The sequence below is a fragment of the Ostrinia furnacalis genome, unplaced genomic scaffold, assembly GCF_004193835.3.
Source record: "Ostrinia furnacalis isolate ACB-3 unplaced genomic scaffold, ASM419383v2 OfSCF0976, whole genome shotgun sequence".
Lineage (NCBI taxonomy): Eukaryota > Metazoa > Arthropoda > Insecta > Lepidoptera > Crambidae > Ostrinia > Ostrinia furnacalis.
This window is the reverse complement of record NW_021131215.1, coordinates 77,894-93,214: the sequence shown is the minus strand read 5'-3', so window position 1 is coordinate 93,214 and position 15,321 is coordinate 77,894. Positions and strand designations below refer to the sequence as shown.

At 38.8% G+C, this 15,321-nt stretch overlaps 2 protein-coding genes across 2 annotated transcripts in view; one reads left to right on the top strand and one right to left on the bottom strand.

Annotated features, from left to right (window-relative positions):
- The window catches only part of PPP1R15 (Protein phosphatase 1 regulatory subunit 15), a 36,666-nt gene extending 33,352 nt beyond the window's left edge, over positions 1-3,314 (top strand). The window contains exons 2-3 of the mRNA XM_028301708.1: positions 1,078-1,199; positions 1,613-3,314. Coding sequence (XP_028157509.1) covers positions 1,078-1,199; positions 1,613-2,498 — 1,008 coding nt within the window. The 3' untranslated portion in view covers positions 2,499-3,314. The remainder of the gene's footprint in view (positions 1-1,077; positions 1,200-1,612) is intronic.
- A 4,020-nt stretch (positions 3,315-7,334) lies between these two features.
- LOC114350788 (probable pseudouridine-5'-phosphatase) lies at positions 7,335-12,993 on the bottom strand (the record flags this gene model as incomplete). The annotated part of the gene is made up of 7 exons (XM_028301720.1): positions 7,335-7,852; positions 8,041-8,100; positions 8,533-8,631; positions 9,858-9,988; positions 10,645-10,780; positions 11,499-11,581; positions 12,795-12,993. Coding segments are annotated over 7 exons (870 nt in total), but the record flags the coding sequence as incomplete, so codon positions are not given.
- Positions 12,994-15,321: the final 2,328 nt, after the last annotated feature.

The following is a 15,321-nucleotide window of genomic DNA, read 5'->3' as shown; positions in this document are numbered from 1 at the left end:
ATCTTCGGTATAGTGTCGAGTGGCTGTCCTGTGGCTGAGCTATTAACAGGTTTTACTCTATCATCCGCTCTCTTCAGCTGGCTTCGCCCATTAGAGTTGTCTCTAGCGAACACTTTGGAGCTTTGGTTTCGCCCTATTGCCTCTTAATATAATTACTAATAAAGTTGCGAATACATATCTCAAGGACTTCCTTATCTAAGAACCTATTTTGACACTTAAACGTTTTGAAAACTTAAAATAATTTATGAAAAATTTCAATATCGGAATACGATATTGGCTTCAGTTCCGGAATTGAAATATCGGAAAAAAATTATCCGAAATTCCGGAGTTACGAAATTCCGGAATTCCGGTATTCAAGCCCTAATTACTATGTACTATACACATTGAAACTAAGATCAAACAAGCACCGGCCATTGTGTGAATAATTCGCACATTGTCTCTTGAGTCAACAAAGACATGAATAGGCTTTGTCTTACGCAAATGGTATGTGGTATTAAAGATATCAAAGATCGTTTGTTCACTAGCTGTTTCCCGTGGCTTCCCTTGCATGCATTTACGTTTTGGAAGGAAAACTGGTGCGTGGACAAGAAAGGCAGCCTTGCCAACTTTATTTTAAAAAGGCGGTGGTAGGGCAAGCTATATTAGAACGTGTATAAGTGCCCTGAAAAGGGCCTACAAACAAAGAATAATAATAAATACACTTTATTGCACACCAAATAACATAACAGAAAGAAAAAGGAATACACAAGGTACAACTAGGCGGTCTTATCGCTATGAAACGATCTCTTCTAGACAACCTATGGTAAGGACAGTTGCTTAAAACAAATATGAAGGGGAAGGCGGTGTGGACACTAAAGAATTTGATGAATAATATTAAGGGGAAGGTATTAACCTTAGTACAGCAACGAAAGTCAAGTTTCAAATAATGTATTGCGGAGAAAATACGACCGTGTTGCACATACAAAATGTTGTGGAAAAGAGGAAGCAAAAAAGTTCTAAAGATAGAGCATAGGCGTCTTCTTAGTGTTGCCAGAACTACTTGATCATTTAATAACAGTCATCCTCTCTCCTTTCCAGGTACACTTCTCTCCAAACCCGCCCAAGGTGCACGTGATGCGTGTATGGACTTTCGCAGCAAGACAGGCGCGTGCCGGACACTGGGAACGCTGCGCTATCGACCGGGACAGATTCAAGAGGAGGTAAGATATGCCCAAGAGTTTTAAGAATCTAGTTTTGGTGTACTCAAAAGCCCTTATAAATAAACACCTTATGTTACTGCTAAGTCTCTTGGTTTGGAGATTCAGGTGCTCGCGATAGGTACGCCGAACTAATGATGATAATGTTGGAAGAAGTTCTCGAATGGCATAAACAGACCTTGTGCCGTACTTTGTATAACTAAGAAGTGCGAAAGCAAGGCTCTGTCTCTGTCCACGGTTGAATCAATTTTGACTTGGTACCTAAGGCCTAGGCTACTTGTCGCAAAAATAAGACTTGGAATGGTGAAACAGAGGAACTTTTTATAAGCAACTTAAAGATACACTACCCATAATTTGTCATGATGCTCTATAAACGTTAATATCTGTATCACTCAAACAACTCCCCATTCTTCCAGGATCGCCGACGTGGACATGGCCATATCCTGGGTCCTCAAGCCGCAGCATCGCTCCCGCGTGATGTTCCAGCGGTTCATGCCGTGGTGGAACGCGATCAGAAGGAAGGAACTCGCCGAGAAGAAGCAGAGAGAGGCAGAAGAAAAACTGAGGGTTGAAGCTCAGAAAATTAAGGATGAAGAAGAAAAACTGAGGCTTGAAGAGACATTGAAAGAAGAAGATTTAAAAAATGCTGAGAAGATAGAAGAAGCACAAGAAAACCTCATACTTGAAGCTCAGAAATTAAAAGAGGATGACAAGTTGAGCGAAGAAGAAAAACTTAGGCATGAAGATAAAGTGAAACAAGAAAAAGACTTAAAAGAAGCTAAGAAGATAGAAGAGGCAGAAGAGAAACTCAAACTTGAAGCTCAGAAATTAAAAGAGGATGACAAGTTGAGAGAAGCTAAGAAGATTGGAGAAGATAGATTGAAAGCTGGTAATACAAGTAAGATTGCTAATGATGTTAAAATCAACAGTAAGATTGATAAGGATGTTAAAGTCAACAGTAAGATTGATAAGGATGTTAAAGTCAACAGTAAAATTGATAATGATGTTAAAGTCAACAGTAAAATTGATAATGATTTTAAAATCAACGGCTTAACTGGTTCGATTTGTGATAGCAAAATTGTTTCAAAAGCTCCTCATGACAAAGTGGTCGATAGCAAAGAAAGTAAAGAGCAAAAACATTTAGAAAATGGATGCGTCAATATCGTCAATGATACAAAAGATAAATCAATCAAAATCGATTGCAACAAATCTGTTCTCAATTCCAAATCGGATGTCAAAATCGATTCCGTTAATTGTAAATTGAATTCAGTATCGCAGATCGGAAAAAAAGCAGGTATATGATACATGTATATTTCCAAGATGATCAGATGGCAGACTTAAGACTGGTTTTTAAATAACTTCTTATTTTCTTTTAAATACTAAGGCTTTATCCGTCTCTCTTGCTCACCTTAAGATGCTGGTATGAGTGAGAGAATCAGATGTTTTCTTACTTTCCCAGACAACGTATAAGTTGGGACTTCTTCAACAAATGAAACTCATGCATCGGATAATATCGCGATTCAAAATCTGACAACGCCATCTGCTGTATATAACTGAACTGTAAATAACGGTAGATAGTTTTCTTAACTGAACGCTAGATGGCGGTACTTATTTTTGCTTTTTGATTCGTTAAAAAGTGCAATTATTTTATGTTTTAACAAAACAACGCCAACTATAAATAAGTAACTGAACTATAAACAATGGTGTAGTTACTCTACTGAACGCTAGATGGCGGTACCTGACAATGTAATTTTAAAAAATCTTGCCAATGATATTTTAAATTATTCTTTTCTATACTAACTCTATGATTTTTCTAATATTTTGTACAAAATACCTAAACCGAGACTACTGATCCAATGGATTTTAGACACTTATAGCTCAACTGATGGTTGATAATTACTAACATCTCTTGAAGGACAAAATCATAGTAATGAGCTATACACAAGGTAACATAAAATTATAGTACTCAGAAGTCCTCATTTTACGTGTAAATAAATCTTCAAAAAATTTATTGAGGTTATTAAGACCGACTAGAATCCGTCCACCAAAAGTCGTCAAGCTCTAAATAATTAGGTATGAAACGGAAAAAACACGTTTACAGTATTTTGGAATTTCTTTGGTAAATAATGTATTATCGGCAACAGTTTTAACTGCCCATTGCCGGCCATGTCATCTCGTTCTATCGCAAAGAATCACCATTTGATAAGAGCGAGAGCAAAAACGGAAATGGATAGTTAACACTGTGGACGTGTGTACATTTGACGATGGATTTGCAGTAAAATTTAACTCGATCTAAAAAAAATAGCAATATGGATCTAAAGCCCGGTCTGTGAGCACGTAGAATTTTGTTCAATGACCCCAAGCTACCCATCATCATAATTATGTTGCTGTTGCGCTCGCACATTCACTGCGGGCGCCCGTCGCACAGTCGCGACAGCAACATAATTACGCGCGAGCGATAAGGATGGGTAGCTTGGGGTCATTGGACAAAATTGTACGTGCTCACAGACCGGGCTTTAGAAAGACACCGAAAACGCGTCAACCTTGCTGAGAAGTGTATATTATGTAAAATATATAATTTATTTTGTTTTTAATATTATATTCAAGTTGGCATTGATTTACGAATTGTTTATTACGATTCTATCGTTGATACGTTATTTTTTATGTAATCAAAAGTCCAATTATGTGATATTTAGTTCTGAAATGACCACAATATAACAAATACGTTAAAAATTATACTCAATATAAAACTGTCATTATGGAAATCATGGGGGAGGCCTATGTTCAGCAGTGGACGTCCTGTGGCTGAGATGATGATGATGAATATTAAACGCCTTGATCTGATAGTGTGAAATTATATCACAAATACTTCATTACAACTCTTATCCAGCGTTTGGAGTGTATGCCAAATCCTCCATTTGCTGGTAAATTAGAGGGTCGTGTTCCTGCAATCGAGACTGAATGACCTGATGATATCACATATTAGGCATTAAATACAAGCTAGTTTTAACTCGAAATGGTCTGAATCTATTTAGTTTTTTGCCTATTCCTAGGGCTCTTTCAAATAACACCTTTTGAGCAGCACGGCTCCAAAACGTTGTTTACTAAGTTATCTATCATTCACTGTCGCTCATGCTGGTATCTCGCTTTGCTTGAGAGGGATAGCGACATATGAAACTGGAATTTTTTGGAGTCCCCTCAAATTGTTTTTAATTGTTATTTTTATTCCAACGTAGTTGTCATACAATTTTCCCACACACATATGACTGTCTGGCTCAAAACCTCTTATTTGAAAGAGTCCGTATAGTAAATAAAATTCTACATGTAAAACTGAGTATGCCCCACGATACTTGTCAATGTCAATGTCTTTTACAGTCAGCGACAAATAGTTCGTGACACCCAAAGTAGCCAAAAAGTCCGCAACACGTCTTTGTCACAATGAGGGCTATCGTTTTTATACTTAACAGTTGGCACCCCTGGCGATTGACAGGACCTTACTCTACAGTGGCGCCATCTTGATGAGTGCAAATGCGATAGTCCTCCTACCACTTTAGCGCTCACCAGTTGGCGCCACTGTCTTCGCTACTAGCAAGTGACAGGACCTTACTCTACAGTGGCGCCAACTGGTGAGCGCTAAAACGATAGCCCTCATTGGAATAAGGTTGTGTTGTCAACTTTTTGGCCACTTTGGGCCTCACGAATTATTTGATGCTGATTTACAATTTTTGTGTAACTGGATTGACGAATACTGCCTCCTCTGAACTTCTTTGCTTTTTCTAGCACTAAAGTTTTTCAATGATTTGCGTGAAATATATCTAATAACACACTAGCGCCTCAACCGGGTGAAATTGGTACTAAAAATCAATTTCAATAAAAACACTAAATTGTTAGTCAGTATAAATCTACGAGGATGCGAAGTGCCTGTGTAAAAAAATATATAAATTGTATAAAAACAAAAAAAATGTCCAATGAGACTGATCCTGTAAAAACGTTTAAAAATGAAATGTTTTTCTTCAAAAATGTTTTATTTTATCCAAAGTTATCAAGTAATTTAAAAAAAAACGTTTGTTTTATTATGTATATTAAAAACAGCACAATTTATTAAAACTATACGAGATTGCGTACGAAGCAATTTTGCTGTATGTAGGTATATTGCATACTTATGTATCTGTATTTAACTTTATAGACACTAGTGTATACAGGGCGTAACTATTTTGTAATTGGATTCTGTAAAATTGTATAACTTAAAACTGTTGAGTTTTACCATGCTCTCAATTTACTTACCTTATTTTTGTCAGTACATAAATATTTTTGAAACTAGAGACATCCAATTCCAAAACTGACATTTTTTATATATTTTTTTGGTTAAAAATTTCTCAATGTTTTTTAAATCTCTAAATGTATTTTTTATGCCCTGTATACAAGTTTGGCACAGTCTCTAAATTCAAGTATACTCATACTTGTGGAGTACATAAATTACTAATATACTTGTATTGAAGACTGTTATGATATGAGCTGAACTATTTATGTCTAGCGCTTAACTCAATCACTGTCTTAGGTATGGGAGCGGTACAGGAGTGATTTTGATGTGACATACAAAATCTGAAGTCTCGCTGACATTTGACCAGAGTAAATACAAATGAGGTCATCTTCATAGAAACGCACGGGCGCGGTTTGTATGTGAGCGCGCCAACACGTATGCGGCGCGCACGCACACACTGCAACCCCGCGCTCACATACAAACCGCGCCCGTGTGTTTCTATGAAGATGACCTACTCATTTGTATTTACTCTGATTTGACGTAACAAAAAACACCCTCCCGCCTCCCATGCCTCAGGCACTAACCGAGTTATGTGCTATAGTCTGGTCTGCGAGCACGTAGAATTTTGTCCAATGACCCCAAGATACCCATCTTTATCGCTCGCGCATAATTATGTTGCTATCGCGCTCGCACACTCACTGCGGGCGCGCGTCGCACAGTCGTGACAGCAATATAATTACGCGCGAGCGATAAGGATGGGTAGCTTGGGGTCATTGGACAAAATTCTACATGCTCACGGACCGGGCTTTAGACCTATAACCTCAGACTCGCGTAGTTTAAAAGAATGATATTATCCACTTATTTGTAAGTTCAACCCATATCTTTTTCATTTACAAAAAGCATTTTTGTTTGTGTATTGTAACTAAACTTGTCACAATTTTGTCTGTTTCAAAACCAAATATTTTTGTTCATTGGTTACCTTTTAGATAAAAGTAGATGCCACATCTTTCTTTAGTCTGGAATCCTTTCTGTAGAACATAAATAATAATATGATTCTGTATAAATTATATTAGTAAGTTACCTGAACTAAACTAAGGAATAGATTTTTATTTTATTTGTATGTTACTTTCTATAGCATTATAGATCGTTTCATCCACTCGGCCGCGCCCCAGCAATGTTTGGTCTCGGTCGCGCGGGGTGCGGGGAGTTAATAAATAAATAAGACAATTTTATAAATAGATGGTTTTCTAAATTAGTTTCTATGCTGTCTGCTTTCAATATTGTCCCACATTATGTCCCTAAGCTGTGATAAATACAAAATTTATATTTTTGGACATGTATAAGTGCTATAAACAAGCTTAAGAATTTTTTTATACATGTATAAGTGCTATAAAAACAAGTTTCAAGTAAAAAACCTTTAAAAATGCAGATTATTTTGTGACTAGACCAAAGAAAGATGTGGTTATTAGTTAATAGTGTATAAATAAATCATATTGTAATAAATGTAAATAAACATAAATTCCAGAGTTAAGCTAAAATAGTTTTAAAATTGTCGTGTAATGCTAATTTTAATGGGTTTGGTAATAAAACATAGTCATGAAAGCCGATGCATTTTTATTTATTTAAAAAGAAATATTTTAAAATCTCAGGTAAATCTATAGCAAAAAATATATAGAACCTCGAAATACAAAAGGCACCTACCTACTACAAAGACACCTAAGAACATACACAATGAACAATGAAGACTTGGATGGTGCACATAATGATGTTATGAAGATTTATTATTTTTTACAAAATACTCGAAATAAAAATAGAGTATCACTGTCTATTCTTGTACTTTATTTAATTAGTTACTAAAAATGCTGAAAGAAAATTTGGGATACAGCGCCATCTATACATTTTCTTCGAACATGTATCTGCTACTCCATGGTAGTTGGTGAGGTGAGACGTAATTTTCACCAAAATAGCGTAACAATGAGCAAGTATAAATGCCTCAAAAATATAGGAAAATTTGGCAACTTATAAACGCGAAAAGTTTAGCTTAAATATTGTTTAGTGACGATAGTAAGATGCAAAAAATTGTTTCACGTAAAGCGACATCTATATTTTAGTTTACACAACTTACTTCATTACAGCCTAAAAAGTCTGCTACAGATGGCGCTGACAAGTCCATTAATAAGACTACTCGCCGATAGATGGCAGTATATACCCGAAATATTTCCAAAAATGACAATTATTTTGTAGGAGAAGCATCCCGCATTTCTCGTCTCTCCGGTTTCTCATCAAAAGGAGGTAATCCAAAAAGTTCCGGTTGGAAATCCATCAAAGATCGTATCACTAGTGTTGCGTGGCGGGTTTGCTCGCGGTCCAAACGGGGATCGGGGATCATTACCACCTGAAAAAAGAAGTGGAAAAAATATTGTTTCTACCCTCCAAAGGAAGACTAAGGCCGGTTTCCACCGAGGCGGAGCGGAGCAAAGAAATAGTCTGCCAGCTTGTTATGATAGTAAGTAGGTCATGTGTGCAAGGTACACATTGTATTTACCACGTGACAAGCAAATAAATAAATAAATTGGTACCTACCTGCATTCCAGCTGCAGTGGCAGCCTCTACGCCGCATGCTGAATCTTCAAACACAAGACACTGAAGAATACAAAAATAGGGTAAGTTAACATACATAAGAAAGTCTAACAAAGAAATCTAAATAAAATAGCACCATCGAAGTTGAGGCGGTCATTTAGAAGTGGAGAGAGGACAGTACTGTTGTATGTCTTTGTTTGTAATAAAAAATATCTACAGGATGTCCCAAAAAGTAGTGTCAAGCCGAAGCCCAGAGGTAGGGCATCACTAGGACTATCCAAATCACCCCCATGTATGTTCCGCGATTTTTGATAGCGTTCGAGCTATAATTGTTTTAAATTTCTGTGCTAAGGCACTTTTTTGGTCACTGTGGCGCGAATAGTCAACTTACTTACATGCCTGATTTTTTTATTACATGACACTACTTTTTGGGACACTCTGTATATGTATAGCCTTGTAATAATAATTACATGGCGATGGTTGCATAATGTATACCTGTATAGGTTTTGGTTTTTCCGGGAAGCGGTTCGCTGCGACGAGGTAGATATCCGGATGCGGCTTGCCCCGGTCCACGTCCGGATCACTGGCGCACACCTAGTGAATTATTGGGTTAATAACTTGATACATATTAATTACTAGCGGTCGCCCGCGACTTCGTACGCGTGGATCCCGTTTTACCCCCTTAGGGGCCTGTTCCCGTGGGAATTTCGGGAATTCCTTTCTTAGTGCACCTCTACGGTACCTAAGCTACGTCCTTTCCAAATTTCAAGTGTCTACGTTTAGCCGTTCAGGATGTGCGTTGATATGTCAGTCAGTCAGTTTCTCCTTTCATATATTTAGAAGATTATTATGTGAAGGCAACAACAACCCAATGGTTAAGGCCGAGGAGTTAGGAATGTCGTTCGGGAGGTTGATCACTTCGTTTCAATCAAATGACATCCACTGGTGGACAAAAGCCTCCCCCAAGGATTTTTACGACTGCACTGTCCGCATCATCATCGCAGAATTACTAAAATCAATTGGCAGTGGGCGGGGCACATAGCTCGTAAAGACGATGGCCGTTGGGGCAGAAAAGTTCTCGAGTGGCGAACACGGGCTGGAAGACGTAGCGTGGGCAGCCCTCCTACTAGGTGGACCGACGATCTGGTGAAAGTCGCGGGAAGAGCCTGGATGCGGGCAGCGCAGGACCGTTTATTGTGGAAAACCTTGGAGGAGGCCTTTGTCCAGCAGTGGACGTCATTCGGCTGAAACGAACGAACTGACCGCATCTAGACGCTTCCCACGATCTTTAGCTGGTCGTCGGCCTACCGAATGGGAGACCTGCCTTCACTACATCTTCGGTCCATAGTCACGGTCAAGAACTTCTCTCGTGCTAATTGGAAGGCAGTCTTCACTTCATCCACCCACGATAACCAGCCGGATTGGGGTATCTTTACAAAAACTTGGCTTTTAATGTTGTATTTGATTCCTAGCGTCGACATTTTAAGGCATTGATTGTAGAGGCGTTTACAGCTCTCCGCAAGATCTCCCGATCTCTCCCTATGGTAGACCTCAACCACTCTGCCAAGAGCGAGTAACTGAGAAGAAGTCGATTGTTTTCCATAGCAGTGGTTCCCAAAGTTGTCTGGGCTTCGACTTATCCAATACAAGTTCCCAAACTCGGGACCCACGTATAGGAAATTTCGCCCGCTGCCTAGCGGTTGGATCGGTAGGGTGGTGTGTCGTTCTACAGGCAGGGCCCACTCAATGTTCGCTCGCGACCCACCACTTGGTCGCGACCCATAGTTTGGGAAACCCTGCTCCATTGAATACTATAATACCTTATGGTTAAAAAGCCCAAAGAGCCTAGGCCTGGCAGTGGCGTGGAGCCGGACCGCTTGCTCCGTGGAATTGGTGGCCAGAGCCATGGGGATCTTGTAGTCGTGCAGGTGCGTCAGCAGGCGCTCTGCTCCTGGATTGATAAATCATTGTTAGAATAAGATAGACGGGACTATTCCCACCACTGCAACTCTTGTGTAGCCAGGATCTACAGCTTGACTGCGAATAAAAACCCAACCAGTGAAGGTCACATTTGTCCCGGGGGAAAGTCAAACAGTCATAGGACGCGGCATATAGGCGAAGTTTGAAGTTTAATTTCAGAATAGGATAGAATAGAAAAATCTTAATTTGAAGAGCAGAGTGAATTGATAAACCATTAGTAAAATATAAAATTCTTTATTTGCCACCAAAAGGCGACATTATCCTAACAGCGTCAGCATAGGACTGCTGATTCGAGGCTTCAGAAATGCTACAGTCTGCGACAACCTAAGAGTAAGGCTGGTTTTAGAATCACGCTGACGCACGCTGACCATCAGCGCTGATAGCCGAAATGTATAGAGCGTCGGCGCCGAGCGATCAGCGTCACTCAGAAACGTTCCCTTCAATTACATACATTTTACTTTAGTTTGATCCCCGTCGACCGTTAAAAGGTTAGCTGAAGATATTAGATGGCAATGTTAGTATTAAAAAACAAAATATGAAAAGATGAAAAAGAAGTGAGGATACGGAATGTATAAACAGGAATCCGTTTTCATTATTGCGACTTTGCATATAAATACCCTATGTAACCTTTTTGTAACGGGGCTGCCGGCAGGACCTTCTTGGCGAGGTCTCCGAGTTGCATCTCAAACTCGTCGGCTGAGATCGGCATCTTGAGTTCTTTCACCACCGTCAGGCAGATCTCCCGGTCCGTAACTCCGTACATCTGTAGAGTATGACATAAATAATAATGATTCATCATCATCATAATAATAATAAAAATAATAAAAATCCCCACTAAAAGTAGTCGCAAGTCGCAATACGCTTAGCGCGCAGCGTCGAACAACTCAATGTTTGAATGTTTTCAAACATACCCACATTTAAAATGCTAGTTGGTAATAATGTATTTAATTGTAATGAATTGTATTTGTGTTTTCTCTATAAGTGGATTTTGTAAAATTTTTTGAGAAAATAAATGTCTTTAACCGTGATAAGCTAAGATAGCTGAGGAACGCGGGTTCGAATTCTGCTGGCGCTGGATTAAATCCTTCAATAGCAGGCAGATTGTCTTGCCCGGACCGCTGACTGATCGCCCTGACCGACAATGTTTCATAAAATGATGCAGGCTGCGTTCACTTGGACCTGACCGCAGATCGCATGCAGTGTGGCAAATCCTTGACGATTCATAGAGCAGGAGCAATCTTCAAACTACGTAAATAATAATAAATAAATAAATATCCTTGGACATTTTACACTACGCTTCTAGTCCCAAACTAAGCAAAGCTTGTACTATGGGTACTAGACAACGGATATAAACATACTTAAATACTTTTTTTTGTAAATACATCGTCTTCCGTATACTTCACTATTCGTTGGTTTTCTGATAAATATTTATTACAGAGTAAGACAATGATAACAACGAAAGCTAAATTAGTATAATTTACCCTGATGCGAAGCTCCTTTGTGTATTTCCTTCCATATTTTTCGCATATTTGTTTTATCATTTTGTGATACATGATTTCTGAGTCTGAAAGGACACATTTTTATTCAAAAATTATTTATTTATGCAGTACCAACTACTCGTACTTACTTAAGTTTAAGGCACAGTGCAACAAAGACCTACATTAAACGTTTGAATTCGGTCGTTGTCGTACTTTTTATGTATTAATTGCAATCAAGTGCAAAATTGATCGGAACTTAGCAATATTAGGTACAGTCAGTCTATTTTCACCATCAATCCCTAATTTTTAAGTGACCTTTATGAAAACAAAAATCCTCTTATGTGTAACCATAGGGTCACTTAAAAATTAGGGATTGATGGTGAAAACAGGCATTAGTTTTCTAAGTATCTTACGAGACGTGTGATTGTCTCCAATCTACTAGAGGAAAAGACTATGCCCACCTCTCGTTCCCACCGCTGTAACTCCTGTGTAGCCAAGATCTACAGGTTGACCGCCAATAACACAACCAGTCCAGTTTGTCCCGGAGAAAGTTAGACTGTCATTGGATCCGCAATGAAATTAATCAGAAGAACATAAGAGTTTGAACTTAGTTCAAAGTAGGCATCGTCACAGATCATCTAATCTTTTATGAGACTGTTGCCCATTTTCACCATCAATCCCTAATTTTTAAGTGACCCCTATGTAAACACAATTCCTGTTATTTGTTACTATAGGGGTCACTTAAAAATTAGGGATTGATGGTGAAAACGGGCATGTGACTCTCTAATTTACCGATGCGGGTTAAGGAAGCCTGGTGTTCGCATATTGTCTCTTAGTCACCACAGGAAGACTATGGCGGTCGGATTCTAATATTATGGAACCACACAGCTAAGTGCGTGCGTGGAACCGTCTGCTTAAATATCTGTAATATGATACCTAGCTTGTACCCGCTCTTAATTCGACTATCGAACCTTAATTTCGAACTCCTATGTTCTTCTGATTAATTTCGTTGCGGGTCCAATGACAGTATAACTTTCCCCCGTGACAAACTTGACCTTCACTGGTTGGGTTATTGGCGGTCAAGCTGTAGATCCAGGCTACACAGGAGTTGCAGTGGTGGGAACGAGAGGTGGGAATAGTCCCGTATTTATTGTACCCGCCTTAGCCTCCCCAACCCGTCTAGCCAGCGTGGGGAGTGCCGGCCAAATCCTCCATTTGCCTCTGGTAAACTAGAGGGTCGTGCTCCTGTACTGGAGGCTGAATGACCTATGATGATAGCTGGTACATGCTTTTACCTACCGAGTACGGTCCCATCTAGATCGAACAAGCAATGGGTGACCTTCTTGAAGTGCTTTGTCGTAAAAAACCTCTGGCCTTGGTAGCCTTCGTGCACCGTAAGAATATCGCAGAATTTGGCCAAAGTACTCTCCGAGACATTGTGATAAAAATTAATTTTTGTTAATTTATTAATGATTGTTGAGAATTTAACCGTCTGACATGGTGCATGTCACTATCGAGCGTCATCTGACAAAATTATGCCATTTTGATTTCATTGAGAAGTCAATTGAGTTGTGACATTTTATGCGCATAAGAAATCACTGCCATTGTTCAAATGATTAATAACAAAGGAGATAAAAAAAATACAATATTCATTTTAGTACATGGAAGGGAATAAATTTATATTTAGTTGTATGTAAATAAATCTGAAACAAAAAGAAGCAGCGCCATCTCTTGGAGGGTAGAAGTACTAACGAACTTTTGGTCTTTGGTTTTATTTTCTACTTTTTACCCAACAACAAAGAGGTCAAGTTTTTCATGATTTTGTTTGAGTATGTTTTCTTTTAAATTTAACCAAAGTGTCATAAGTTTTGGTTAGAAAATGTTGTAGATAGGTAAATTATTTTCAAGTTAAGCCACAAAATGTAAAGTTATTTTAAAATGTTTACTAAAACATTAAACCAATAAAAATTCACAGGCACCCATCATTGGCTGACCCCTCCGCGCGTCGCTTGACCCACCTTCATTACGTTCATTACTTAGCACGATGTATTAATGTATTTAAATTAAATTTAACTTAATTATTCATACGATTGTACTGACATGTAACCTTTAAAACGAATGCTATATTTGTTCTAAAGCTTTCCAAAAGGGATTTGCTTTGAAAAAAGTAGGTACGGTTTAAATTCAATACATTTTACTTTATAAGTACTTTTGTATAAAGTATCGGTACTACATTAGTTTCATTCCACAGCTTTGCCTTTCAGAAGAACTATTATAAGTATTTTTGCTGAACAAAACTTACCTACAAAGTTACTGAGGTTAACTGTGTACTTAAAACTTGAAAAACTCGATTGGTTCAGGTGGGAATCGAACTCAAGACCTTCTGCTTGCCGAGTAAGCGACTGCTCCAGCTAGAACGGCAGCTACACTCGGCAAGTTTAATATCTAAGTAGTGTCTACATATTAGTTAAAGAGATGAATGAATGAAAGTCAAGTCCTTCATGGAAAACTATTAATATTAACTAACACAAGTATCTATTTTTACTTAAAAGAAAACCCCAATCGAAACCCTGTTATAAATGTAACTTGATACTGAATAAATATTTTTTTATATTTTGTATTTGTATTAGACAAACTTTGTTGAAACTTTAAATCATGTTAACATCAGGTACGTCAGAAGCATAAAATATAGTATGGTGATAATAAATAACCCAAAGTTGTGTAGATGCCGCGGATCGAACCCGGGGCCTTGATCAATGTTGTCGCGGGTCCAATGACAGTTTACCTCTCGCCCGGGACAAACTTGACCTTCACTGGTTGGGTTATTGGCGGTCAAGCTGTAGATCCTGGCTACGGCTACTATTATCGAAATCTAGATAAAGTCAGGGCAAAAGCTATTTCCAAGTAGAGCTGAATAGTCCGAACTGTCCTAACCGGGCACTGAACCTGCGCCCTTGCGTTTCAATCTTCTATGCCATAAAAATGAATCGCAAAATGTATTGGTAAGCGCATAACTCAACAACGCCTGGATCAATTTTCATCATCAACAGCCCTTTACAGTCCACTGCTGGACTATGAGCCTCCTCCACTTTAGTGGAGGGTTTTGCCATAATCCCCACGCTTGGCAGGCGGGTTGGAGATCGCAGTTTAAAAGATTGATGTTTTTCAGAGAGCGCTGCTGCCCGTTCTCTGTTTGATGTGTAGTCCCTAAGTCGCCTCTTACGACACCCGCGGGAAGAGTAGGGGTTGGTGACAAATGTATTCTACTCTGCCGTCACCAGCACACGGCACGATCAATTTTACCAATTCTTTTTTTTAATTGTTCGTTGAAGTCCAAGGTCCAAGGATGGTTTTTACGGCGAGAAAAATCCCGAAACATCACCCCTAAAGGGGTTGAACGGGGTCCACGCGAACGAAGTCGCGGGCGGCCGCTGTCAATAATAAAATAACAAAAAGGTTGTACTATGCCCTCGAAAGCGATTGCAATAAAAATGCGTCGTCAGGACGTACGTGTACATCGGGGGCAGGGGAGTGCAACCTTTTATTATATTGTAAGGGCCTTATTAATAAAAATTACGCCATAGTTGAACTCTGGCTTAAGTTGTCATTAAGTATGGATTATGTCATTTTAACTCAGAGTTCATTCTAGGTGTAACTTTTCATATAAGGGGGTAAACGTATCTTAATAAATACGCACGATGAATACTAGTTTAAAATGACATTTCCATACTAAATGTCAATTTAAACTTTAAACTAGTGATCAACGCGAGTTTAACTTTTTGTAATAAGGTGGAAGAGTCCTAAACTACAGACTGTTATTGGTTCG